The sequence below is a fragment of the Alexandromys fortis genome, unplaced genomic scaffold (assembly GCF_014885135.2).
Source record: "Alexandromys fortis isolate MF-2015 unplaced genomic scaffold, M_Fortis_MF-2015_v1.1 scaffold_173, whole genome shotgun sequence".
Taxonomy (NCBI): domain Eukaryota; kingdom Metazoa; phylum Chordata; class Mammalia; order Rodentia; family Cricetidae; genus Alexandromys; species Alexandromys fortis.
In genome coordinates, this window is record NW_026068051.1 from 2894528 (window position 1) to 2921088 (window position 26561).

At 38.0% G+C, this 26561-nt stretch overlaps 1 protein-coding gene across 1 annotated transcript in view; it reads left to right on the forward strand.

Moving 5' to 3' along the window:
• The window catches only part of Aatf (apoptosis antagonizing transcription factor), a 108188-nt gene that overhangs the window by 23371 nt on the left and 58256 nt on the right, over positions 1 to 26561 (forward strand). Inside the window, exons 5-7 of the mRNA XM_050119563.1 lie at positions 23234 to 23348; positions 24888 to 25095; positions 25939 to 26103. Of these exons, the coding sequence (XP_049975520.1) occupies positions 23234 to 23348; positions 24888 to 25095; positions 25939 to 26103 (488 nt within the window). The remainder of the gene's footprint in view (positions 1 to 23233; positions 23349 to 24887; positions 25096 to 25938; positions 26104 to 26561) is intronic.

The following is a 26561-nucleotide window of genomic DNA, read 5'->3' on the forward strand; positions in this document are numbered from 1 at the left end:
AGCTGTTCTTGAACTTGTTCTGTAAACTAGGCTGGCTTTGAACTTGAGATCCACTTCTGCTTCCCAAGTGCTAATTAAGCAGTCTTTTGGACTACATCCTAGCCTGGAAGTTTATATTCTTTTGCCATGCTTTAATTCCACATAATTCTTTTAAGCTTGATGCATACTTTTCTTTTAAAATATTTGTTCATTAATGTGTATATATGTACATGATATATGTATAGGGGTGTAGTGGGGCTCCATGTGCCACAGAGCACCTATAGGGATCAACACTAGGAAGTCAGTTCACTCCTTCCTTTTTGTGTGAGTTGAACTCAGGTTACCAGCCTTGTGTAGCAAGCTCCCACTAATCTGTCTGCACCATCACAACCCTTATTTTTCACCACATATGTGTTCATTGCCCCTTAATATTAAACAGCATTCACTTGAATGCTCATGCCAAAATTTGTTTCTAATTTGGGATTGTTACAGATCTGCGACAAACATATATGTATAATTGTATAGTCTCAGATTTTCATTTCTCTGGGTAATTGAAAATAGAATGGCTAGATCACGTGTTAAATGTGTTTTTAAACAACCCAGCTGTTTACCAAAGTGGTCACATCCTTTTGAACCCAGAAGTGGGTCTATCTTCCAGAAACACTTGATTTGGCCACTGTATAAAATTTTAGACCATCTAACAATTATGTGTTTCATTGTCTTTCTACATTGTAGAATTGAATTGCTATATATATTCTGTCTTTGTCCTTCCTTTGTGAGTTACTTTAAAAAATTAACAGTTCAGAAGTGACTTTTTTACAAAGATGCAAGTTTTTACAGTGGCAAAAGAGTAGTCTTCGGGGACTGGGGAGATGGGTAAGTGGTTAAAAGCATTAGTTACTCTTCCAGAAGATCCAGGTTTGAATCCCAGCACCGACATGGTGGCTCACCACCATCTGTAACTACAGTTCAGGGGACCCAATGCCCTCTTCTGGTCTTTGAGGGTACCAGTTACTCACATATATCTACCTGTAAGCAAAACACTAATACACATAAAATAAAAATAAATTCATAAAAAACCAAGAGAATAGTATTAAACAACAGATGAACCTCAACCAATGTCTCATGCTTTATATTAAAATCAATCCAAACTAGTTTATAACAACTTACAGTAAAACATAAAACTAATGTGTTTTCTAGACCACAAGGGAGTACAGTCTTTATGATCTTGGGTTAGGTAGAGAAATGTATGATGGCATATAAGTAGATGGAAAGACATCTCACCCAGTCATATTCATGCAATCATTACTGGAGATTCCTCTGTATTCTCATTAGAGTATGGAAGACTGACACCAACTTGGGGTTTTCCTAGGTTTCTGGTAGGAATGCAGAACAGTACAGCCATTTTGTAAAAACAGCTTAGAAAAAAGTTTTGTTTCTAAAAATAAAAACAAGCATGTATTTACCACATAATCAAGATGCATTGATCCCACTGTTAGATCTCACTAGAAAAATGAAAACATGTTTACACAAAGACTGGCACATAGACGTTTACAACAGCATTATTCATAATCAGCAATCCTGGAAACAGCCCAAATGTCTTTCAAACAAATTGAACAAATGTATAAACAAATTGTGGTATATTACTCAGCAATAAAAAGGAATCAGTCTCAGTGGTGTTATGCTAACTGAAAACCTCAAAAGGTTATTCACTTTAAAACTCCATTTATGTGATTTTTGGGGGAGTGTTGGAACTATGGGGAAGAGAACAACTCAGTGGCAGCCAGTGGGCTAAGGGTGAGGGCAGGGTTTGACTACAAAGAGGCAGCCCAGCTTTTTTCTTTGTCTTGTATGAGTTTTCATTTTCCTCTCCAGTAGCCTCGTTTTCTTGGAGTGTTTCCCACCTGTTTTCCACCCTCTTACTGGTGAACCCTTCAGCTTGCCTTGATTGTGAGCGTTTTGCTTGTATTGAAGGAGGAGGGAGTGTAAATAGTTGTGTGCTTATTCCCAGATATCTCAGGAATATTTCTTATGGTAATGGATACATGATACAGTGCTTCTAGGGATAGAGGGATGATCTACATCAACCTATAGTGTCACTGTTGCTTGAAATATATATCTTTGGCACTAAAATCTTACCCAGAAGAGAATAATAGATTATATAAAGCTTCTGGGTTTTGATGTGGGTTAGAACTGAAAAATGAGATGTCTTTAAACTATTTTTCCTTCTATCTTTGATAAGTGATATAATGTGGTTTGGACACTCAGAGATTCCTGAGATTCCAGGTTCTGGTTGATGATTTACTGCAAAATTGCTTATAAATTGAAGTAGAAAATGTTTTGCAGACCTGGCAGCTTTCTGGCTTCACACCCATTTGTCACCCAGCATTTCCCTTTGTATATAGAACAAGAATTAATTAGGCTGCACTGCAGGAAAAGTTTATGGCTATAATTTATATAGAATGAATTTCTTTTTAAAGAGACAGCATTGTTTTGTTATACATATATATATATAACTTGCATTTTATATATATATATAAATGTATATATAATGTTTTGGTGGTGACGTGTTTTATTTTTGTTTTTCCTTAAAATTGTCTATGTAAGATTCAGGAGCAGATGCTCACTTTTCTGTCTAATGTGTTATGGTAGTGGAATAGAGGCTTTTATAGTGATTGCTTTCTGATCGAGCTTGGTTTTTAATTTGGTGTGTTCTGGAGAGCACTCAGGTGCAGGTTTGCACTTCAGATGACAGTCAGACTTGTCTGGTTTCCAGAGCTCCATATTCTTTTGGTCTCTTGGAAGACTTGGGATTCTGTCTTTCATAGGTCTTGCTCATTCAATTAATGTTTTCATAATCAATGCAAGTCAGAACTTGCAATTTGTTCCTGATTTGCACATTAAAGAGCTCCATTAATTAAGAATCCTGGTGTTTGGCATGTTCCCGCAGGATCTGTGCATTATTTACATGGTGAAAATGTGAGAAGCGAGCTCCTTAGCTGTACTGCAGTTGCAGTTAGTCTTGCCTTCTTGCTCTCTTTCTTTTCTTTTTGCTTGTGAATAACAGTTGTTTCACAACTCATTGAAACCCCTTAGGGATACATTGTACCAATATAGGAACAAATGATTCAAATGAGAGGTCTGTGGAAGAAGAGTAGAAAGGAAATCTTTTATTTAAAGGGAAACACAAACCCAGAAAAAGTATGTAGAATTTATGTGTTTGGTTTTGTGGTTCACTCTCTTGGCATAAAAGTAGGAAATGTACTAGAGTTGAGTGGTAATTCCGTTTCCTCTCAAATTGCTCCTCCCCTATAGTTATAGCTCTACTTACAAATGAAGTACTTTTTTTTGTTGTTTTTCAAGACAGGGTTTCTCTTTGTAGTCTTGGCTGTCCTGGAACTCACTCTGTAGACCAGACTGGTCTCAAACTCACAGAGATCCACCTGCTTCTGTCTCCGGACTGCTATGCTAGTATTAATGGCATGCATTACTGCTGCCCAACTACAAATGATGAAGTTACTTTTTATAATTCAAGTAATCTTAAAAATGTAAACAAACACAGAAATATGCTATGTGAAGAGGGCTTTTTCATCGCTTTGAGGCTGATACTGATGACACATGACTTTAATTCCAGCAGTTGGGATGGAAGGTAGAGGCAGTTTGATCTCTGTGAGTTCAAGGGTAGCCTGGTCTACAGAGTGAGTTCCTGGATAGCCAGGGCTACACAGAGAAACTTTATCTTATAAAACAAAACAAAACAAAACAATGGGTTTTCTTGTGGTTTTTCTGGAATTCTTGTTCTAAGCCAGTGGTTGTTTCCATCTTGATGTGTGAGAGGTATATTGATGGGAAGCATGAAATAAGACCACCATCTCAGCCACTTCTTCCTGTTTGACATAGCTCATATTTACCGACTCATACCACGGTTTCCTGATACTAGCTGCCCCATTTTTCTCAATACCATAGGAAACTACAACACATTTCCCAAAAGAATACAGGTATTTATTTGAGATGGGCTTGCTATGTAGCCTAGACTAGCCTTGAATGCACGATCCTCCTGCTTTGGCCTCCCAAATTTTGGAATGTGCCACCATGCCTGAAATCCCTTGTTGCCCCCCCCCCTTGGTTTTTTAATGGGGCTTAATTCTTAGTTCAATTTGTACTTATGTTCTTTCTCTCTGCCTTTCCTAGTCTTGAGGCAGGTATCTCAGTCACATCTGGAATTCATTATTTAGCTCAGACTGGCTTTACATCTGTGGCAATCCTCGTCTCAGCCCCTTGAGTGCTACTTTACAGGTCGGAACACCCATCCTGGCTGTTCTTCCCTCATGTTAAAAAATACATATATATAATTTATCTTAAAAATGTAAATAGAGCCAGGGGTGGTTGCACATGCCTATGATCCCAAGACTTGGGAGGTGGAGGTATAAGAATGAAGAGTTATGGTCATTCTCTCCGATATAGCCAGTTCAGGGCCAATCAGGGGCCTAGAGAGATGGTTCAGCAGTTAAGAGCAGTGGCTTAAATTCAATTCATAGCACCCAATAGCTGCCTATAATTATAATTCTAGGGGGTCTAACACTCTTCTGGTCTCCATGGATACTAGCCATGCACAAGGTATGTAGATAGACATACAAGGAAGACATCCATGCACATAAAATATTTTTATCTATTTAAAAAATAGAAATTCAAGGTCAGTCAAAGCTGCTTGGTACCAAGTCTCAAAAGCTTTTAAGAAGGGTCAGGGGAGATGACTTGTGGGTAAGAACACTTGCTGAATAAGCATGAAGACCTGAGTTGGGATTATCAGCAGACCATAAAACATAGGACTTAGCTGCTTGTGCCCATAACCTTAGTGCTAGTAGCAGTCAGAGACAAGAAGATCTCTGGGGCTTGCCAGCCACCAGCCTAGCTGAAAAACTATCAAACTCCAGGTTCAGAGGTACCCTGCGTCAAGGGAATAATGTGATGCAGGATAGAGGAGGACATCCAGCAATCTCCTCTAGCCTCTACAGGCATGTGTGCCTCCACATATATGACACACACATGAGAAAGACAAAGAAATGAAATATTATAGATGAATATACGAAATAGTACAGGAGAGCAAAAAAGAGAAAAACAAAATTCAGCGAACAACTTTGGGATTCAGCTCTTAAGATCTCAGGATCCAGGCATGGGTAACTGAGTTGCAAACAAGCACTCCTACCTACTCAGCTATCTCACCAGCCCTCCTCACTTTAAAATTTGTCATTAAGTGATTTCTTTGTTTTGCTATTTCTTTTGTTTTTAGTGCTAGGGATAGAGCCCAGTGCTTTCCACACACTGTATATATGTTTGCTATCCTTGAGCCAACCACACTTAACTTTATATTATGTGTATGTGTATGTGTTTTTGTCTGCATGTATGTCTTTTTATTATTTTATTTGTATGAGTGTTTTGCCTGCCTGCCTGCCTGCATGTATATATGCTATGTGTGGGTACCCATGGAGGCCAGAGAGAGAGTTGAATCCTCTTGACCTGGAGTTACGGATGGTTGTGAGAGGTCCTCTGCAAGAGCAACAAATCCTCTAAACTGCTGAGGCATTTCTCTAGCCCCATCTTTTCTTTTAAATACAGTATATATCCATTATATGAAATTTGGAAAAAGCTAAGCAAAATTAGGCAATGGTCTCCTGATTCTAGCAATGAAGAGCCATGTGCTTTAAAGCTAGTCTTGGTATCTCAGGCATGTAATTCGAGCCCTCAAAAGTTAAAAGCAGGAGTGTGTATGTGTGTGCGCGCACGCATGTGTGCATGTAGTTAAGTGTTTTCAATATTTTGGTATGTGGTTTTATTTCTTCTAGATGTTATAGTGATATTTTATTTATGTTTTAATAAATAAAGCTTGGATGAAGACCAGAAGGTAAAACTAAGCCACTAGAGGCCAGGCAATAGTGTCACACACCTTTAATTCCAGGATTTGGGAGACAGGCAGATGGATCTCTGTGAGTTTAAGGCCACCCTAGGCTACACAAGATCAATGCAGAAACACATCCAGGTGGTGGTGGCTCACGCCTTTAATCGCAGCACTAGAGAGGAGTATAAGCCAGGATGAGACAGGATCTTGTTCTTTCAGTCTGAGGATTTCTTAGAGGCAAGAGCTCTTTAGTGGCTTGGCTGCTTGGTGTTTTTTTTTTTTTTTTTTTTTTTTGATCTTCATTTTTTGTCTCTGGGTTTTTTTTATTATTGTTTGTGCTACAAGATGTTTCTTTTTGTGTATATAGTTCTAAAATATGGTTTGTTCATAATTGTTCTGTATTCTTTTTCTGTGTAACAGAGATCATGACTTTTTCCATGTCATTAAAGGTTCTACAGCATTATTTCTAATGATGGCATAGAATTNTTTTTTTTTTTTTTTTTTCTGGTTGAACCTCAATATTTGTCTCTGGGTTTTTTTTATTATTGTTTGTGCTACAAGATGTTTCTTTTTGTGTATATAGTTAGAAAATAGGACCTATTCAAAATTGTTCTGTATTCTTTTTCTGTGTAACAGAGATCATGACTTTTTCCATGTCATTAAAGGTTCTACAGCATTATTTCTAATGATGGCATAGAATTTCATCATATGGGTAGTTTAACCAATTCTTTATTGTTGGATATTGGATTGTTTCAAGGTCTTCATTTTCCTAAATGATAAACAATTACATCTTTGTTACTGAATCTTATATCCAGGGTTACCTGGTTACAGAAAATGAGTCTAGATGTGGAATCTGTGCATTTCCCAGAATAGTTGAAACTTGAAGGCTTTTGATCCCTATCACCAAACTGCCCTCCAGAAAAGTTTTGTCAGCTTACATTCTTGCCTTGTTTATATGAATGTCAGTTTCTTATCCTTGTCAATCCTGGGTATTGTAAATTAGTTTCATCTTTGCTACTTTGATAGGTGGAAAATGATGTGCTTATTCTAATTTACATTTCTTTTCATTTGTTTCACAGTATTTAATGAGGGCAAGTATGTTCTACTTTACAATTATTGACCCTTGTTATTTCTTTTGTGAATCAAATAGGAAGAAATTTAAACTGGTTCTAGGAATGGATGCTCTCCTTGTTAGTCAAGGAGAAAACTACCTCATATTCCTCCTAGTTATTCTTTTCTTCCCTCTCCTCTCCTCCCTTCCAGAGATAGCCCCTCACTCTAAGGCCCAGGTTGATTTTGAACTCAGGATCCTCCCACATTAGCCCGTAGTAAAACTAATCTGTGTACCATCACACAATTTCCTAGTTTGGCATTTGATTTTAACCTGTTTCTTCTTTTTGCTAGATTTTTTTTTATTGATATGGAGAAGTAAATTTACCTTAGAAGAAGACTCCCTCCTAGATAGATAGATAGATAGATAGATAGATAGATAGATAGATAGATAGAAACACACACACAGAGAGAGAGAGAGAGAGAGAGAGAGAGAGAGAGAAACTTACAGACAGACTTTTTTTTTGAGACAGGGTTTCTCTTTGTAGTTGTGGCTGTGAACTTACTATGTAGACCAGGCTAGCCTCAAATTTATAGAGCTCCACCTACCCCTGTTTCCCAAGTGCTGGGATTAAAGGATGTACTACCACATCTGGCCTATTTTCTATTTTATTTTAATTTAATTTTTATTTATTTATTATGTATACAACATTCTGCCTCTATGTATGCCTGCACGCCAGAGGTGGGCGCCAGATCTCAGTACAGATGGTTGTGAGCCACCATGTGGTTGCTGGGAATTGAACTCAGGACCTCTGGAAGAGCAGCCAGTACTCATAATCTCTGAGCCATCTCTCCAGCCCCCTATTTTCTATTTTAATTTAATCTTATTTTATGTGTTTGAGTATTTTGCCTCCATGTATATCTGTGCATCACATGTGTGCCTGGTGCCCACAGAGGCCAGAAGAAAGTGTCAGATCCCCTAGAACTGAAGTCACAGACAATTGTGAGCCACTATGTGGGTGTTGGGAATTGTTAGATCTTCTGGAAGAACAGCTAGTGCTCTTGATCATTGAGTACTACCAACCCTATCTCTTCATATTCTTAGAGATATTTGTTTGTTTGTTTTGAGTTTTACTAACTTGGTACATATTATACGGCTCATGCTAGCCTCAAATTTGTGACTGCCATAGCTTCTTGAGTTCTTGGATTACAGGCATGCCCTACCTGCCAAATTTTTCTTCATTTGATCTCACTTGCCCTTTTAAAAAGTCAGAGGCAACTGGGCGGTGGTGGTGCATGCCTTTAATCCCAGCACTCTGGAGTCAGAGGCAGAACTCAGAACTCTTGAGTTTAAGGCCAGCCTGGTCTACAGGGTGAGTTCCAGGACAGCTAGGGCTCTTTTTGAAATAGTTTGTTAATAACAGTCATGTTGCCTGTAAATATTTAAATACATGACTAAAAATGAGGGCGCTTCTTATGCAATCATCATCTCTCTTAAGCAAGTTAATAGTTTCAGTAATTTTGTAACATGCCTATTCCATATTTGGATTGCTTCATTTTTTTAATGGTTTGGTTTATTTATGCCAAGCTCCATTTGTATATACCTTTTTAAAGAGTTGCCCAAGAACTTTACTGATTAAAATAAAATCAAGCAGTTTCTTACAAATGAACAACAAAGATATTTGTAGTGTTTTTACAAAACCTGTTATAAACAATGCTGAAAATACTTTTTTCCTATCTCTTTACTTTGAAATCTGTTTCTTTATGATTAATTTCTAGCTGTGGAAGGAAACATGCATGTGTATAATGCTGATACTTTTTTGCCTGACTGTTTTCTGGATGTGTAGAGCTAATTAAACTCTTTCTTATTTGTTATGAATGTAATCTTTTCCTTAAATTCTTGATACCATCAAGAATTATCAAAAAATATTGTATTTAATTAATATATGTGTATTTTTTCAGTATTGGGGATTTAACCCAGGGTCTTGCACATTCTAGGGAGATACTATACCTCTGAGCTTCATTCCCAGGCCAAGAAATTGATTAAAGAAAATACGATGTTAGATATCATTTATCACATAGCTTTAAATTTTTTATGTCTTGTAATTATTTGTTGTTATTTTTAGAGTAAATTTAAGCATCTGTGTTTGGCCATTTGAATTTTTGAGACTCATTAATCCATTCCTTAACACTGTCTTTTAGAATACATGTGTTTTTTTGTCTCCTCCTAGTGGGACCTGATTTTTATTAAAATTTGGGCTTCCTTTAATTTTCCCACATTGTTTTTTCAATTGTGGGAACCAAATTTGTATGTAATTTTTTTATTGAGTAGTAGTATTATAAAGGGAGATTATTACCATTTTTTTAGTAATTGAAGAAAGGTTTTGGGTGTTGGGAAGGTGACTCAGTGTTTAAGAATGCTGTTTTTCCGGAGGACCCAAGTTGGTTCATAGCTCCAATGCTGGCTTACAGTTGCTTGTAACTCTAGCTCAGGGGTCTCTGATACCCTTTTTGGCCCCAGAGGGTACCCACACTCATGTGCATTTCCCCCACATACACATATTTAAATCAATCTTAAAGTATTTTGAAATTATTATTTTAAAATTTATTATAAAAATGTTGCCGAAAAGAAATACACTGAAATTAATCAGACCAAAGACTTTACAATTCAGTGAACTTCTTTGTAGTTTCAGTGACTTTTCAGAATGGAAGCTGTGGAGCTTCACGTTGGATTTTATATTTTTATATAGAATAAAATACTAGTCAGCTTTAAAGAAGAATTTTCAGGAAAATGGATGGACTTAGAATGTATAATATTAAGTGAAGTCACACAACCTCAGAAAATAATTAAGATAATTATGTATTTATTTGTTTAATCTGTTCTAGAGATTAAACTTGGGGCCTTGTGCATGCTAGGCAAGTGCTGTACAGCAGAGCCATGCCCTCAACAATATTAGTAACTGAAAATTTGATTGCACTTGGTTCCCCATGTAGTTTTGCTACGTAATCCACAAAGATGCATTAATGCAGAAAACGAAAACTTCAGGGTTTTTTTTAAAGCTTATAGTAATGTTTTCTTCTTTTACTAAATGGAAATAATAACAGCACTTACCTCTAAAGGATTGCTGGAAAGATTTAAATGAGTTAGTGGAGTCTTTTCTTAGGGTATATAGGCCTCTGGCCATGGTATATGTTTCTTCTTGAAAAGACTATGTGAATAAATATTAGACTATATGTAAAGGTGTTTGAAGTTCTTGAAATTAACATAGAGATTATGTGTCAAGAAGATTAGGAAGCTGGGCCTTGTGGTGCCTCTCCAAGATCCCAGCACTAGTTAGAAGGATTTGGAGTTTAAGATTATCCTGGCTACTTACTGAATTTGAGGCCAGCCTGGGCTACAAGAAACCCTATGCCTGAAAATAAAAAACAAAATAAAGTACACATAAAACAAAAATAGATTAGAATGTCACTTAAATATATCTCTATCAATATATTCAACAATATAGAATAGATTCACCTCTATTTGAATGTATTCAACAACACAGACTCCACCATTTACCCATCCTAAGCATAGCGAAGGAGTACAGCCCTTGATTTCGAAGTCCTCATAGGAAAAAGTGGGTTTTAGTAAACTGCTTTGAATGCAGGAAACATTATTTATATAGTTTTATATGAATACAGCCTCTCAAAGTGATTCATTGGAGTTGGTGAATAAACAACCCTTGGTCTTACTAGTAGTAAAAATTGAGACATTCTTTGAATTTTTAAGGCTCAGTTTAGTAAGCACTAACAATGACTAAGTCTTCATGAGAATGTGCTTATTTTACGATTTTTAAGTTCCTAAGCCTGGAGCTGGGATTGGCTCAGTTGGTACAGGGTTTGCCTGACATGCCAAAAGCCCTAGGCCAGTCCCCAACACAACTTGGGTATGCTACTGCAGACCTGTAATTGCAGTACTCTGGAGGTTGAAGCATGAGGATTAGAAGTTCATGGTTATCCTCAGGAATTCATCCTGTGTTTGCATTTAGAATTAGACATAATAGTGTGGTCAGATATTTTGCCATTGACTTTCCAAAATGAAAACATTCATAGGAATTCATTCTGGTCAATATATTAAGTGCTGGAGTGACAGGCTGAGTTATGTCTCTGACCTAAAGCAGCTTGAACGTATTGAAATCAGATTTATAAGCCTGGTGTGGTGGTGCACATCTTTAATTTCAGCCATAGGGAGGCAGAGGCAGGCAGATCTCTGAGTTCAAGACCAGCCTGACCTACAGAGTGAGTTCCTAGGATAGCCAAGGCTACACAGAAAAACCGTGTCTTGAAAAACTGGAGCAGTGAGGGAAAAGAAAAAGTAACTTCCCAACAAGGAATATTCATTTCTCTCTCTTTATATACAAAGTATATTCAGAATCCAGGATACTTAAAATCCAAGTTTTAGTGCAATGTAATTTTACCAATGATAGGAATTAATTCTACATGAAATCTTGATATTTCAAAGGGGTACTTACCAAGTCCCCCTTTTCATTGGATTTATTGTATATCCATAGGATTTTGAAAAGTTAGTCAGGGGCCTGGAGAGAAGTTAGACTCAGTTTTACAGTAGGGAAGAACCATCCCTTTTTAGTAGAAGCCCCAGTGTCATTGAGGCTGGTGGACTCCTCACTGTCTTACACGAACTGAGAGAGGCTGGCTTCTAATTTTATTTTTAATAACTTTCCTTACTTCACAGTTTACTTTAAATTTTAATAAAATTTTAAATTATGAAAGTAATATATACTTATAAAATATTCAAGCAGTTCAAAAGTATATGCAGTACAAATGATAGTATCCCTACTCTTCCTGGATAACTGCTGCTAGGCAGTTTAAATACACTTGTAAATAAACTCGGATTTTAAGTACCTTGTATTCTGAACATTTATTTCTTTTTTGTTTAAAGGGGGCAGAAATGAAATTTTCTTTTTGGGAAAGTACTCAAGAGCAGTGTAGGTTGTCCAGGACCTGTGCAGGAAGGTAAGTGTTGCAGATTACTGGGAGTACATTGATCAGTTAGATTGCTGTGTCCTATAGGGCTTTTTAAGGATTTATTGACACTTCATCAAGGTATTTGAGAGAGTATTCGGGGAAACCTAAGAAATTCTACTGTTCCTTTCTCTTCCTTATAAATTCATGCCTGGTCAGAAATTACAGCTTGAGTGGGATGTCCCTCCACACAACTCAAATGCACTCTATTTATCATGTTATTTAGTGTGGCAGTAATGTAAAATGTTGAGGATTTTTTTCTTTTTGTTTCTTTCTGCACAGGGGCCCACCCAGCATATATTTCACCATATGTCTCTTCATCTCTCCCTCATTCCAACTTCTACTCACTTCCCCAATTCCCTACATCATTCTCTTAAACAGAAAAAAAATAAGTTTTGTCCACTGAGTCCTCTTTCTTATTTTATTTAATATATCTTGAGTTGAATGTTTCTCACAAAAACACTTTGCATTCTGAAATAGCCCATCAAGCTGTTTTCTCCATAGACTGCATTGTACAGCCATGCCCTTTGAGATGTGAAAACCCAAGTCTGCTTATGGCTTAGCCGTCATGATTTTAGAATATAAGTCCCTGTACTCTGCTTGGAAAAGTTATCCTTGTTGTTATTTTTATACCATTAAGAAAATTGTTCTTTTGATCCACAGAAATACCAGCACAGAAGTACCCTTCTCCCCGTACTGTCCAGCCCCTGCCCTAGCAAGCAGTCTGTCTAAATCTGTGCATATAAGAACGCGCACACCTGAATATCTGCATCCTTACATGGAAATTTACAAATCCTAGTTGGACGTACACTGGAGATGATAGCCATTCATCCAAATGGTGCTTGTTGAGGAATTGTAACCTGCAGTCCTCTTTCTTACTAGTAATGCCATTCTGCTTGGGGAATATAGAACAAGCCCAAACAGTAATACTGACAGAATTCAGAATTATGATACAGTGGAGCCTTCACGTAATTCTTTGTTGAAGAAGTTAGGGCCTAAATGTTAAGGCTTATTGTTATTCTGAGTTGATAATCTCTGCCTTGCTTTAATAATTTTTCCTCATGCCTGGGTAGCCTGCGAGTTGCACAATAATCACTCACACAGCTTTGTAATCAATGCCCAAAGTAATAGGATTCCTCTGGCCACCGGCAATTAATAAATTTGTGTCTTTTTTAAAACACTAGCAAGTCGGGCCTGAAATACGACTGACTGGCTCTCCTCATTTGCATATTTATTGCAGTGGAAAAATTCTTACCAGATGATTGATGCTGAGCCTGCCTCTTGAATTCCAAGCAGCACATTATTATGAAATGAAAAATGCTGGCCATACAGTTGATTAAAGTTGAAGACAGTGGAATCGGTGTTTTTTAAGATTGTGGGAGAATTAAAGGCATATTTTAATAGATGTTGACAAGAAGTGAACTAACAAAAGCAAAGCAAAGGATTTGCTTGAAAAGATTTAATCAAACGTCTTTCTTGGGGGATTAATTGCTGGGGATGACTAGTGCAAGTGGCAGGCTTGTGTGGATTTGAATGAAAAGTATTGTTCTCGGCCAGTCTTTCCTATGTCATTTTGACCTGTACTTTAGCTCTAGTTCTGGAGTTACTTTTTATGGGATGGGGTGGGGGAAGAGGAAAGACACTCTTATAATCTGCAAATTCTAGTCCAGTGCATCTGTCTGGAGTGATGAGGGAGAGCTTTTGTGTATTTGGGTGTAAATAATTGTTTGTTTGCATATTTATTTACAATAACTGTATAGACATCTAAAAAGTGGAAAGGCAAGCTTCATTTTACTTTATACATTCATACCCTTCTCATTTCCCCTCCTTCCACTGCCAAAAAAATGCATTTGCTAGTTTATAATCTAATTAGCACACATCTGAACTGATTCTACGTCTACAGTTTTGTTAGTGTTGGGCAATCTAGATGAATTGGGAAAAGTAAGCTTGTTGGGTGAAGAGGGTATTAGACTGGTGACATTTTACGTTTAGAAATGCTTGCAAATGAGTAGCGTGTAAATGAATGTCGGGATCCGTGAACACCAGTCTAGTCCAGTCCAATCTTAGTGCTGCAGCTCAACACATGCAACTCTGAAAATAAAAAGATTTTGAGCATGTGGGAAATGATGGTTTCATAGTAGCAGACCCTTTTGTTTCTAAAGCTTTTAGAGAAATATCTAAAATATGCCAGACAATAATACAGCTTTTGTTTTTACCTCATTTTTAAAAATAAGATCAACAAGGAAAGAATTGCCTACATTTTATAAGTAAGAAAATTGATGCTCAAAGAGATTAAATTGGTCCACTCAGCAGACCATGATTAATTAGTAACAGAATTTAGGCTCTGAACTCTCAGTAAAGTGCTCTTTCCCTTGTTCTCTACTCAGAATTATTCCTAGCCAGCGCTGGTAGTCACATGCTTATGTTGAGTTTTGCTGGTGTTGGGAAGCAGTGTCTTTCTTAATCTCCTCTTAAAGGAAGAGCTTTTGGAAATGGACCATGTGGGCAAACTAAACACAGATATCCATGACAGTCTCCATTTGTTTTGTGGCCTTATGCCAAGAGGATTTGAGTATTGAGTCTTCACTGCTTCGCTTAACTTTTTAACTCTGTAATCATTGGCAGAAAAATTAGAGATGAATTAGAAACTGTTGATTTCAGTCTATCTATTATTCATAGTTTTGGACAAATAGAATTCAGTCCTATATGAATAATAAAGAGGGTATTTATTTGCTTTGCTGGGGAAGAATTTAAAGAATTCACTGTTGGATTTGAGTTTCCAGATTCTTTACTCTTGTCATCTGTGGCTTTGAGGAAGCCTCTCACCTTCAGTAGAGGATTGCTCCACTGTGTCTATATGTTTTACACACCATCTCTTTATTTATTTATGACTGGGGGGGGGAGTATGTCATGTGTTTGGAGGTCAGAGGATGTCTTATGGGAGTCAGTTCTCTCCTTCAACCATGTGGATCCCAGGGATCAAAATTTAGGTCATTAGGCTTAGTAGTAAGCACTTTACTGGATGAGCCGTCTTATAGTCTTACAAACCCAGCTTTTGCATGCCAGACAGAAGTGTGGCCTTCATATTGGTAAAGAAATGAAAACTGAGTTCTGTCTTCTGAATCTGTTTATGGGAAGTTATCTGTGTAGTGGCCACTGTGATAATTGCTTTGATTAACTGTGTGTGAGGGCAGTAGGGGGTGCTTAAAAACGTAATTATAGAGTTCATTTCTGGCCAGTCTCTTGACACTTTGAATGAAGCTTATACTTAAGAGCTACTTTCTGAGTGGGTGCAAGAAACGAGAACATGTGAGAGTTATCAGAAGGCACTTGGGTTTACTGATGCCGGCTCTCTGTTGTCTTGTTAGATTGATAAAGCTGTTGAATGGATCTACAATGGATTAAAAAAAATACCAACTGGAACAAAATAAAAAGTGCTTGAGAAGGCTGGAGAGATGGCTCAGCGGTTAAGAGCACTGACTGCCCTTCCTGAAGACCTAAGTTCAATTCCAAGCACCCACATGGCAACTCACAACTGTCTGTAACTCTAGGATCCAATACCCTCACACAGACATACATGCAGGCAAAACACTGATGTATATAAAAATAAAAATAAATAATTAAAAAAAGAGTGCTTGGGAGTAGCCATTAAAACTTACTGACTTAACCCAGGCGTTTGTGGTGCATGCCTTTAATCCCAGCATAGGCAGGTGTATCTTGGTGAGTTCAAGGCCAGCCTAGTCTACAGAGTGAGTTATAAGTTCCAAAGAGAAAAGCCAAAAAAAAAAAAAAAGGTTGTAGTCTTTCAGTGGGCAGTAGCAGTGCACCCCTTTAATCCCAGTATTTGGGAGGCAAAAAGGAGGTGGCTCTGAGTTTGAGACCAGCCTTGTTCTACAGACAGTTCTAGGACAGCCAGGGCTAAACAGAAACTGTGTCTCGAAAAACCATAAAAAGAAAAGAAAAAAGTTGTCTTTCATCAGATCCCTTCATGGTTCTCTTGGTTATGCCACATGTTGGAGTTGAACTGTTTCTTGCCAGTTTGCAAGCAGCTATGGCACACACTGTTTTGTAGCTTCTTTCTTTTAAAAGTACTTTTATATTAACTAATTTTTTAAAAATATGTATATGAGTGTTTTGCCTGCATGCAGGCATGTGCACCACTTATGTGCCTGGTATCTGTTCAGATCAGAAAAAGGCATTGGATCTCCTGGAACTGGAATTACTGATTGTTGTGAGCCATCATGTGTGTGTGTTGGGAACTGAACTCTACTTAGGTTACAAGTGTTCTTAACTGGTGGGCCATCTCTCCAGCCCCCGTAGTTTTTTCTGTCACTGGTGTTTTAGTGGAAAAGAGGTGCTTCTTTCTTCTTTTTCACCTTCCATTATGTTAAAGAACATGCAGCATAGCAGCAAGTTTACCATTTTCCCCTAGAGACAAGGTTTCTATCCCTGGCTGGCCTTAAATCCCTTACACCTCTGAGAATGGCCTTGACCTTCTGATCCTCCTGCTGCTACCTCCTAAGTGGGACTGCAGTCTATGCCCAGTCTATGTGGTACTGGTTATCAAACATGGGGCCTCATGTATGGTAGGCAAGCATGCTATCAACAGAGCTACATAACACACACACACACTCTTCCTTTTTTTAAAAAAAATTAAAAAAAAATTTTAATGTATCTTTTACTAGCGTTTGATATCGTTCACTAGAATTTTGATTGTGGTGGCCCATGCTAATAATCCTAGCATTTGGGAGGCAGATGTGGGAGGATCGCAAGTTTGGGGCCAGTCTGGGTTACATAGTAATATACTGTCTTAATGCAAAACTGTGAATAAATAAACCATGCCTTTGTGCAACCAGTATCTAGAACTTTTTCATCTGTGCCCACTAAATAAGTCTTCTTTCTTTCTTTCTTTCTTTCTTTCTTTCTTTCTTTCTTTCTTTCTTTCTTTCTTTCTTCTCCTGAAACTCCTGCAATAGCCATGTTCTTCTCCATCACTGATTTTATTTGGGGAAGGAGTGAGACAGGATCTTTCTGCATAGCACTGGATACCTCGGATCTTACCTTGTAGACCAGACTGACAGCAAGCTCACAGAGATCCACCTTTCTCTGCCTCTTAATTGCTAGGTCTTTTTTTTTCCTTTTCTTTTTTCTTTTGTTTTTGGTTTTTGAGACTGGGTATCTCTGGGTACCCCTGACTGTCCTGGTACTCAATCTGTAGTTCAGGCTGACCTCAAACACAGAGATCCACCTGCCTCTGCTTCCCAAGTGCTGGAATTAAAGGTGTGCACCACACTGCCTGGTTTATCCCTGATTTTAATTTAAGTGGATCATACTTTTTATTTCTGATTGGCTGATTTACTTAGGGATCATCAAAAGTCATGTGTGTTAAAACACCTGCCATACTTCTCTTCCTTTTAAAGTCCATAATACTGTGATCTTCGGCTTTAAATTACTGATTTTTTTGTTTTGTTTTGTTTTTTTGTTTTCAGTTTTTGTTTTGTTCGTTGGTTGGTTGTTTCGGACAGTAGTGCTGGTTTGAACCAAAGACCTTTTTTTATCCTAGGTAACTGCTCTCATACTGAATTATATCAGTGTTTTTATTGATGTTTTTATTGTGGTGAACTATTTTTGACATAAATCTACCTTTATTGAACCATTTTAGGTGTACAATTCAGTGTCATTAGGTACATTTGCATCGTTGTACAAACTGTTACCTACCACTGTCTCCAGAACATGTTCTTACCCCAAATTGTACTAGTAAGCATTAATTCTCCATTTTCACTCTTCTCTATGAATTGTAGTCTTTTAGTTACCTCATGTTAGTAGAGTTATGTTTCTTTTATACATTTAGCGAATTCTATCTAGCCTAATATTTTCAAAACTTAGTCTAGTGATCTGTCCATCTGTCTTCATGAGACCGGGTTTTGCTGTGTAGTCCAGTCTGTTCTTAAACTGTGATCCTCCTGCTTCAGCCTCAGAAATACTGTGATTACAGGCAGGCACTACCAACCTGGCTTGTTTCTTTATTTTTATTTTCTCAGTGCTGAGTTGGCCCAAGAATTTTTTTTCTTTAGAACCTACAACTACCAGCTTACATTATAATTACATTGTTTCTCCCTTCCTTTTTTTCCTTACAAATCTTCTCATATACCTACCTCTCCTTTTTTTGTTTGTTTGTTTGTTTTGTTTGTTTGTTTTGGTTTTGGTTTTTTTTTTTTGAGACAGGTTTCTCTGTAGCTTTAGAGCCTGTCCTGGAACTAGCTCTTGTAGACCAGGTTTCTTGCTCACTTTCAAATACATGCCCTCTTTTTTCTTTAATTGTTGTTACATGTATATGTGTGTGTGTGTTTGTATATAATTAAATATTAGTTTCTCAGTCCGTATAGTGTTACTTGTATGTATATATGTATGCGTGTGTATGTATGTATGTTTTCAGGGTTGATCATTTGATAATGAATAACCAGTTGGTATACTGTTCCCTGGAGAAGACTTTCTTCTGCTCTCAGCATTCCTTATTTGCCTGTAGTTTTTTGTATAGGGATGAGGCCTCATAGGCTTACCTTGGCCCTCTTTGACATGTCTATCATTGAACTTGTTCATCTCATGTTCAGGCAGTCATGTTGGTGAGACTTTATGGGTATAGTTTCTGACATTACTAGGCTACATAATCTCACAGCAAACTGTTAGTCTGGCTCTTATAATCTTTCTGCTCTCTCTTCCATGTTTGTTCCCTAAGCCTTAGATTTAGGAATTGTTTTGTAAATGCATCCTTTGGGATTGGGCTCCACAGCTCTGCGTTTTGATTGATTGTGATTTTCTGTAATGTTTTCTGTCTGTTGTAAAGAGAAATTTTCTTGATGAAGGGTGAGGACTAGAGATAAATAAAGTGTAGTTAGGGATTAAGCTGGTTTGTAAATTGGTAGTTGTAGGTTCTCCAAGATTCATGACTTCAATGGTCTTGGGTAGTTTGGTAGGTTTCCAGTGCCAGGCGTGTTTTCCTTCTTGTTAAATGGGTCTTAAGTCTGCTTAGAGAACTGTTGGTTACTGCTGAGCTATGCATGCTACTACTGTACCCTATGGTTATTGAGCCATACTGGTTGTTGTTGCAGTTCCTAGGTATATCTGGGTGGGACTGTTGGTTGCTTTCCTTCTCTGGAAGCTTGTATAGCACCTATTGGTACCATGAAAGCTAGTCCCCAGGAAACAGGCATTCAGGTCAGTTCCATCTCTGGGGCCTCTAGGTCTGAAGTACATGTGATGTCTTCAGCAACAGGTAATCTTCCACCTGGGCAGGCAACCGAGGGCAGTAGCAATAGCCTGTGTGCTTTATGTTTTGATGTCTCTTGGACAATCCTGAGCAACAACTCAAAGGAAGGCTTTTCATGATGGTTTTTGTGAGGTGTTCTTTGGTTCTTGGAGGGGCAATTATGAGCCCACATGAGAAAACTGAATTCAAACTGCATATGCATATTTATATTTGGACTTTTAGATAGATAGTAAATAGTATGATTTCTTATGACTTTATCAGGCATCCTTACTATGATTTTGCCCTCCTTCGTTCCTTCCTTTCTTCCTTCTGTATTTATCTCCTCCCCTCTTTCACTTGAGCCCCCACTTTGTTCCCATTCCTCTGATTTGTACCCTGGCACTTTCCTTTCTATCACCCCCCCCCCATCCTGGCAATGGTCCCTTTTTACTTTCTTGATCTTTTGCAGTTATTCCAGGATGTATACTCACATCTAAAGATTTGGAGCTAAGAGCCTCCGATGAGTGAGAACATGCAACAATTCTCTTCTGGGTGGGGGGTACCTCAATCAATATGATCTTTTCTAGTTCTACCCATTTACCTGCAAAATTAATAATTTCAACTGAATCAGTTTTTCAGAAACAGAATGGATTTGTAGTTTTACTTTAGAAAATAGGAATTCTCTTTTACAAATTAACTGTTTGAGTTAAGGATGCAGCTCACTTGCCTAGCAGCATGTGAAGCCCTAGACAGAGGAGAAATCAAAACTAACACACTTCCATGATTGCATGAGCATTCACACATGTGCATTATCCTAGAAAAACAATAAAACCAAACCTATACTTGTTTCTAGGAAATAGGGTAAAACAGTGACAAAATGGGATATATTTTCCCTACCCCTCTGTGTTTTCATGGGCTCCTTTTTGAGTGTTTTCCTAGTAAAGTATTTTTGCCTTTAAAATTATTATATCTTTATCCTTCTTTATTCTACTATTCATTTGTAGTAGAATTTGCTTTATTTTATTCATTTTGTCTCTTCCCATTTCCCAAAAGCTGACTTACAGAAAAATGGCTTTGTACAAGAGTCCATCTGCTTCTTTTTCTGAACTAGCTTGCTATGCTTGCAGGTCAGTCTTGACTTGTGATCCTCCTGCCTCATCCTCCTGGGTGGTCTGAGTTTATGAGCTACCATTTCTGGCTCTGTTTTATTTTTGTTCTTCATCTTTATGGTGGAAAACTTTTGTTTTATTTTGTTTCTAGAGATAGAATGTAAACAGTTGATAATCTTGTTCTAGGACACAGGCATTTGGGTTTGTTTTTTTTTTTTTAGGAAGTACGTAATAAATTTGTAAGTCCTTTCAAGTGGCATGGACATACACTGATTATGAATGTGTTAAGTGTTACAGAATTCATAAGAGATGATCAGGAATATCATTTAAATAAGGAAATTGTATTTATATAGTTTTATATGCAGATACTTTAAAGACATGTAAAGTTGTTTTGGGTCATGGAGTTCCATCTGGCTAGTCTGGGAAGGCTTTTTCAGGTTACTTAGCCTTTTAGCCTTATGCTAAAATAGAATGACATCATGGATGGAACTATTGTTTAACATGTGTTAGTGGTACCCCATTGATGAATTGGCTAGGATAGAAAATTTAAAGAGGCTGACCATGCTGAGTGGGGAGAGGGAGACCAGAAAGAAACATAGAATAAGACTTTTTTTTTTTTAAGTCACTTAGTAAAAGTTTGTGTATGTTGAAGTTAGTGTGGAGTAAATGCAGAGGTTGTTGAATGAAAATAGAAATGCTTGTGCAATTATAGCTTGGAAAAGAGAAAAGAAGTGATTGAACTATGGCCAAAGATGAGCAATTATCAGTGATAATATGAATGGGAAGTTGGGGAATTCATAGCCAATTACATGTATTGAGTTACAGGCATCCAAATGTCAGTGGTCTTTGGAAACAGTGCAGAAAAAAATACAGTGAAGGGGAAAATATTAGGTGGAAGAAAGTTCTATTTCTGAGATGGCAGGTTTGAATTGTGGTAGGGTATTAAGGCAGAGATTGTCTGGCAGTTACTGAAGATGTGGGAATTTGATTATCAGAGATAAATCTGGGTGCTCTCAACAAATAAACATTGATTATCAATACTTGGTGAACTCTTTAGTAGGGTTATTCTAATACAGAAGGCAGGATTTCAGGGATCTGGGGTTGTAGCCCTGACTATCCTGGGATTCACTGTGTAGATCATGTTGGCCTCACATTCACAGAGACTCACCTACCTCTGCCTCCCTAATACTGAGAATAAAGGTATCTGAAACCATGAAACTAGAGATTGAGTTTTTAATGTTTTTGGTTTGTTTGAGAAAAGGGTTTTAGCCCAGGCTCACTTCCCTTTGTAGTACAGAGAATGACTTGGATCTCCTGATCCAAGTTGCTCCACCTCCTGAGTACTGGGATTATAGATGGACCCCCATGCCTAGTTTATGATGGTACTGAATATCAAACTCAGGGCCTTTATGAATGAATGCTAGGCAGTCAGTCTGCCAACTGAGTCACAGTCCCCAATTATTTTTTGAGTTCTTAATTATAAATTGTATACCTAATCCTGACTAACTGTACTATTACAGATGCATTCTGATGGATGTAAGAGCCAAGTGAGAATATTGACTCTATGAGTAAACCCATTACTCCTGCACGATCTTTGCTGGGTAACTCCAAATGGTCTGGTGCCTGAGCCTCCCAAATTCTGTCCATGTATAAATTAATATACATTTCAGCACTGAAAGTTGGAAATTATTAATTTGGGATTTTTTTTTTGTTTGACTTTGCTTTGTTTTTTGTTTTTGTGTGGTATGCATTCATATGTGTATACATGTCTCATGTATGGGTACATTTAGTTGTTCTCCACATTATTCACTAGAGTCACAGACTCTCCTTTAAGACTTGAGCTTGCTCTTTTGACTAATCTAGTTAGCCAACTTGTTCTGGGGTTGCCATCTCAGCTTTTCAAGAGCTAGGATTCCTAGTGGGCCACCATGCTTGCCTGGCTGGCATTTACCTAAGTTTGAAAATCTGAACCCTGGTCCTCATACTTACACAGCAAATGCTTTACCCACTGAGCCATGTCTCTAGCCCCCTAACTTGGGTTTTGCATATGAACACTTTCTGTAAGATATGTTTGGAGATTGAGAGACGGATTTGCAGCTCAGATCAGAGGCAGATGAGATCTGGTCAGGGAGAGAGAGAATTGAATTGTATTCTTCAGACAATGACTTTTTGAAGGAATTGCTGACAAAGGCATCACCCAAAGAGATCTGTGGGTAGCCTGTAGGATATACCCAAGGAACTAGTATTAAGGGGAAATTGTATTAGTTATGATAACAGGCAAGGAATTTGTGAAACTTAATGACTTTAAGAACTGACCACTGGGCTGGAGAAATGGCTCAGTTGTTAAGAGGATTTGTGTTCAATTTCTAGCATCCGCATGGTAGCTCACAACTGTCTGTAACTCCAGTCCAGGGAATCTCACACCTTCACACCAGTGCACATAAAATAAATTTAAAATAAATAAATTTTAAAAAAAGACCTGGCCACTGAAATCTTTCTATCTGCAGACACATTTCTAAGCCCCCCCCCCCCCCAGCCGGGTGGTGGTGGAGGCGGCGCACGCCTTTAATCCCAGCACTCGGGAGACAGAGGCAGGCGGATCTCTGTGAGTTCGAGACCAGCCTGGTCTACAGAGCTAGTTCCAGGACAGGCTCCAAAGCCACAGAGAAACCCTGTCTCGAAAAACCAAAATAAATAAATAAATAAATAAATAAGTCTAAGCACCCCCACATGCTGTCTTGCTTGTTCCTTACTACCATGTGAGACAGGCACTGCGATGATTTCCATGGAGAGTACTGACTGTCTCCTGCCTCTGTCTCTGCATTCTTCCCAGCCAGAACTACTAAGGAGACGGTGAATGACAGTCATCTGCCATTGTAGAGAGTTGTAAATGACTAATTATCCCCTCTCTGTGCTTTATTTCTATCCCAGGTCACAAAGCACTTAAAGCATTGTTAAGGTCATTGGTGGATCTTCAGGAAGAATTGCTTTTCCAGTACCCAGACACTAGATATCTAGTAAATGGGATGAAACCCCAGACGGAGAGGTAAGGAGGAAGCAGAACCATAGGTTTACTTATTTGTATTTTTGTTTGGACAGATTTCTATCCTCTATGAAGAACAAAGTCATGTCCTTTCCATACAGGTAGATAGGAAGTTTGATAATAATTGAAGTAGAGCCACTTTTGGTTTTTCTTTTTTTTTTTTTTTTTTGGTTTTTTCGAGACAGGGTTTCTCTGTAGCTTTGGTGCCCGTCCCGGAACTAGCTCTGTAGACCAGGCTGGTCTCGAACTCACAGAGATCCGCCCGCCTCTGCCTCCCAAGTGCTGGGATTAAAGGCATGTGCCACCACCGCCCGGCTTAGAGCCACTTTTATTTAACTGGTGGTAAGAACAGGAAGATAGAGATTAGACTGCTTTTTCTAACTTTGTTGTACCTGCCTATCTTTGTAGCCTTAGGCAAAACACTTGCCTTCTCTTTTCTATAATAATTAGTAGATTAAAATCATATTTTGAATATTAGTGCTTAATTAATGTTCTGAAATATTTTGTGCCTATGCCATGAGCTCAGGTATAACCATGTCCTTGAGCACTGTCTATGTGTTGGAACCAGTAGTACAGTGAGTGCAGTTGGCTAAGTAGATGGAGGCTAAAGTATATTTTCATAGTGGTTTTCATCACATGTGCAGTTGTCCTTCTGTATCCAAGGGGGAATGGTTCTGAAACCTTTCATGGATACTCATGGATGCTGAGTTCTGTGTACCTCCTTCTATGAACTTTATCATCCCTGAATTGCATTTAATACCAATTACAAAGCATAAATACTAGGTAGATAGTTGCTTAGGAAGTAATGATAAGAGTGAAACCCTGCCCATGTTTGGAATGTAAACTTCCTCTGCTGTTTTTTATCTGTATTTCAAATTAGTGCTAATTTTTTTTCACATGTAGCTTCTCTTCACTTGGTTCAATTATTATTCACCTCTTCTTAGCAGTTGGTTGTGGAAATAGGTTTCTCTTATTGATTTGGGGATTTAAGGTCACAGAAATGTATGTGTTTAATTTTTAAAGTTTTAATGTTTCTCCTGTAGTGCCTGCTTCCTATACATTTCAAGTAATGTTTTTACAACCTCATTTCTTTTTATGATGTGCTTACATTAAAAAAATTGAAACTCAAGTGCTTTTGATTTTATTTGAAAATTTCTGTGAGTCTTTGATTGTCCTTATGAACTTTAAAAAAATTTAATCTTTATTTTTATTGTATGTGTTTAGGTGTTTTGCCTGCATGTATGTTTGTGCGCCATGTATAAGCAGTGCCTTTGGGGGCCAGAAGAGGGTGTCATATTCCCCTGGAACTGAAATTAGACAGTTGTAAGCCATCATGTGGTGCTGTGGATCAAACTCAGTTTCTCTGGAAGGGCAACCAGTGCTCTTAACTACTGAGCCGTCTTCTCAAACATACAAAAAAATTATTCTCATCTTGCTGATAAAGTATAGTTATAATGGGTAGGGTCTAAATATTTGACATCAACCTGGTCTGTTACTTAAGTAGTGTTTACATTGAACTTAATGTTCTTACTGGTGTTTTAGTGAGGAGATTTCTAGTGAAGATGATGAGCTAGTAGAAGAGAAGAAGAAGAAGAAGAAGCAAAGAAAGGGCCCACCAAAGAGGAAGCTAGAAATGGAGAACTATCCCAGCTTCATGGCAAAGCGCTTTGCTGACTTTACAGTCTACAGGAACCGTACACTGCAGAAGTGGCATGATAAAACCAAGCTTGCTTCTGGAAAACTGGGCAAGGTATGTGTGTGTCTTAGGGTTTCTATTGCTGTGAAGAGACACCATGACCACAGCAACTCTTACAAAGGAAAACATTTAATTAGGGCTGGCTTCAGTTCAGAGGCTTAGTCCATTATCATCATTGTGAGAAGCATGGTAGTGTGCAGGCAGACAATGGAACTGGAGAAGAGCTGAGAGTTCTACATCTTGATCTGCAGGTGTACCAGAAGCAACTGTGGCTCACAGAGGACATAGTTTGAGCATATGAGACCTCAAAGCCCACCCCTACAGTGATCACTTCCTCCAACAAGGCCACACCCATTCTAACAAGGCCACACCTCCCAATAGTGCCACTACTTCTGAGCCAAGCATTCAAACACATGATTCTATGGGGGCCATACCTATTCAAAACCACTGTGTGTGTGTGTGTGTGTGTGTGTGTGTGTGTGTGTGTGTGTGTGTGTGTGTATGTATGTGTAACAACTGAAGCATTTGTGAGAAATAGGAAATGCAGTTTATTTATGTGATGTAATAATAAGCAATTATTTCTGTTCTCAGATTCATTGAACTGCTTCTAGTACTATAGGTTGTACCATTTGATTTTAGCTTTATTAGAATATTTTATCCTGGAAAGGAAGCCTGGTTCAGGTGCTGAAAGTATGAAATACTTTAAATAAGCAGATTTGAAAACATTATTGAGGGAGCAGAAGAAAATGATGACTGTTTGAAGATTTTTCTGAGACTAGATATAGCTACTGACATACTCGGCCTTTAACAGAAAATCCTCTGGACACAGAAAAAGAACCAGCATCGCTGCCTCTAGCACCGACCTACATTACCTGACACTGGTTAATTTTATTGCAGGGTTTCGGTGCCTTTGAACGTTCCATATTGACTCAGATTGATCACATTCTGATGGACAAAGAAAGATTGCTTCGAAGGACACAAACCAAGCGCTCAGTCTACCAAGTTCTTGGCAAACCTGAACCAGCCCCTGCGCCTGTAGCAGAGAGTTTGCCAGGAGAACCGGTAAGAACTCTGGGACACATGAGCTTATGAGAACAGTTTCTGGTGGCTAGTTAAATGTGGAATCAACTCTTATGAGAAGTTAGTGAGAAAAGAAACAGCACTGTTCTGCTGAATTGTTAGCATGAGGCCTTATAAATCTCTTGATTTTGCATTTGATTTAGGAGTTTGGCAGAATAATTGTTTAAAATCCAGTTTTTAAGATTTAGGGGATTTTATTGGTTGTGGTTGTTTCTGTGATCTAGTGATCAAACCCAGGGGTTCACATGCTGTGCAAATCCTCTACTACTGTTCTATATTCTAGACCTTAAGATTAAGTTTCAAAGTTATTGTGTAGAAATGGCAACATGGACATTTGTTTAATGTTGTCTTTGGTACTCTAGAGCATGATCTGAAAGTGGAATATTAAAATTCTTTTGTTCAAAAGGAAACATTATTTATTTGAGGGAATTTTTTTGTTG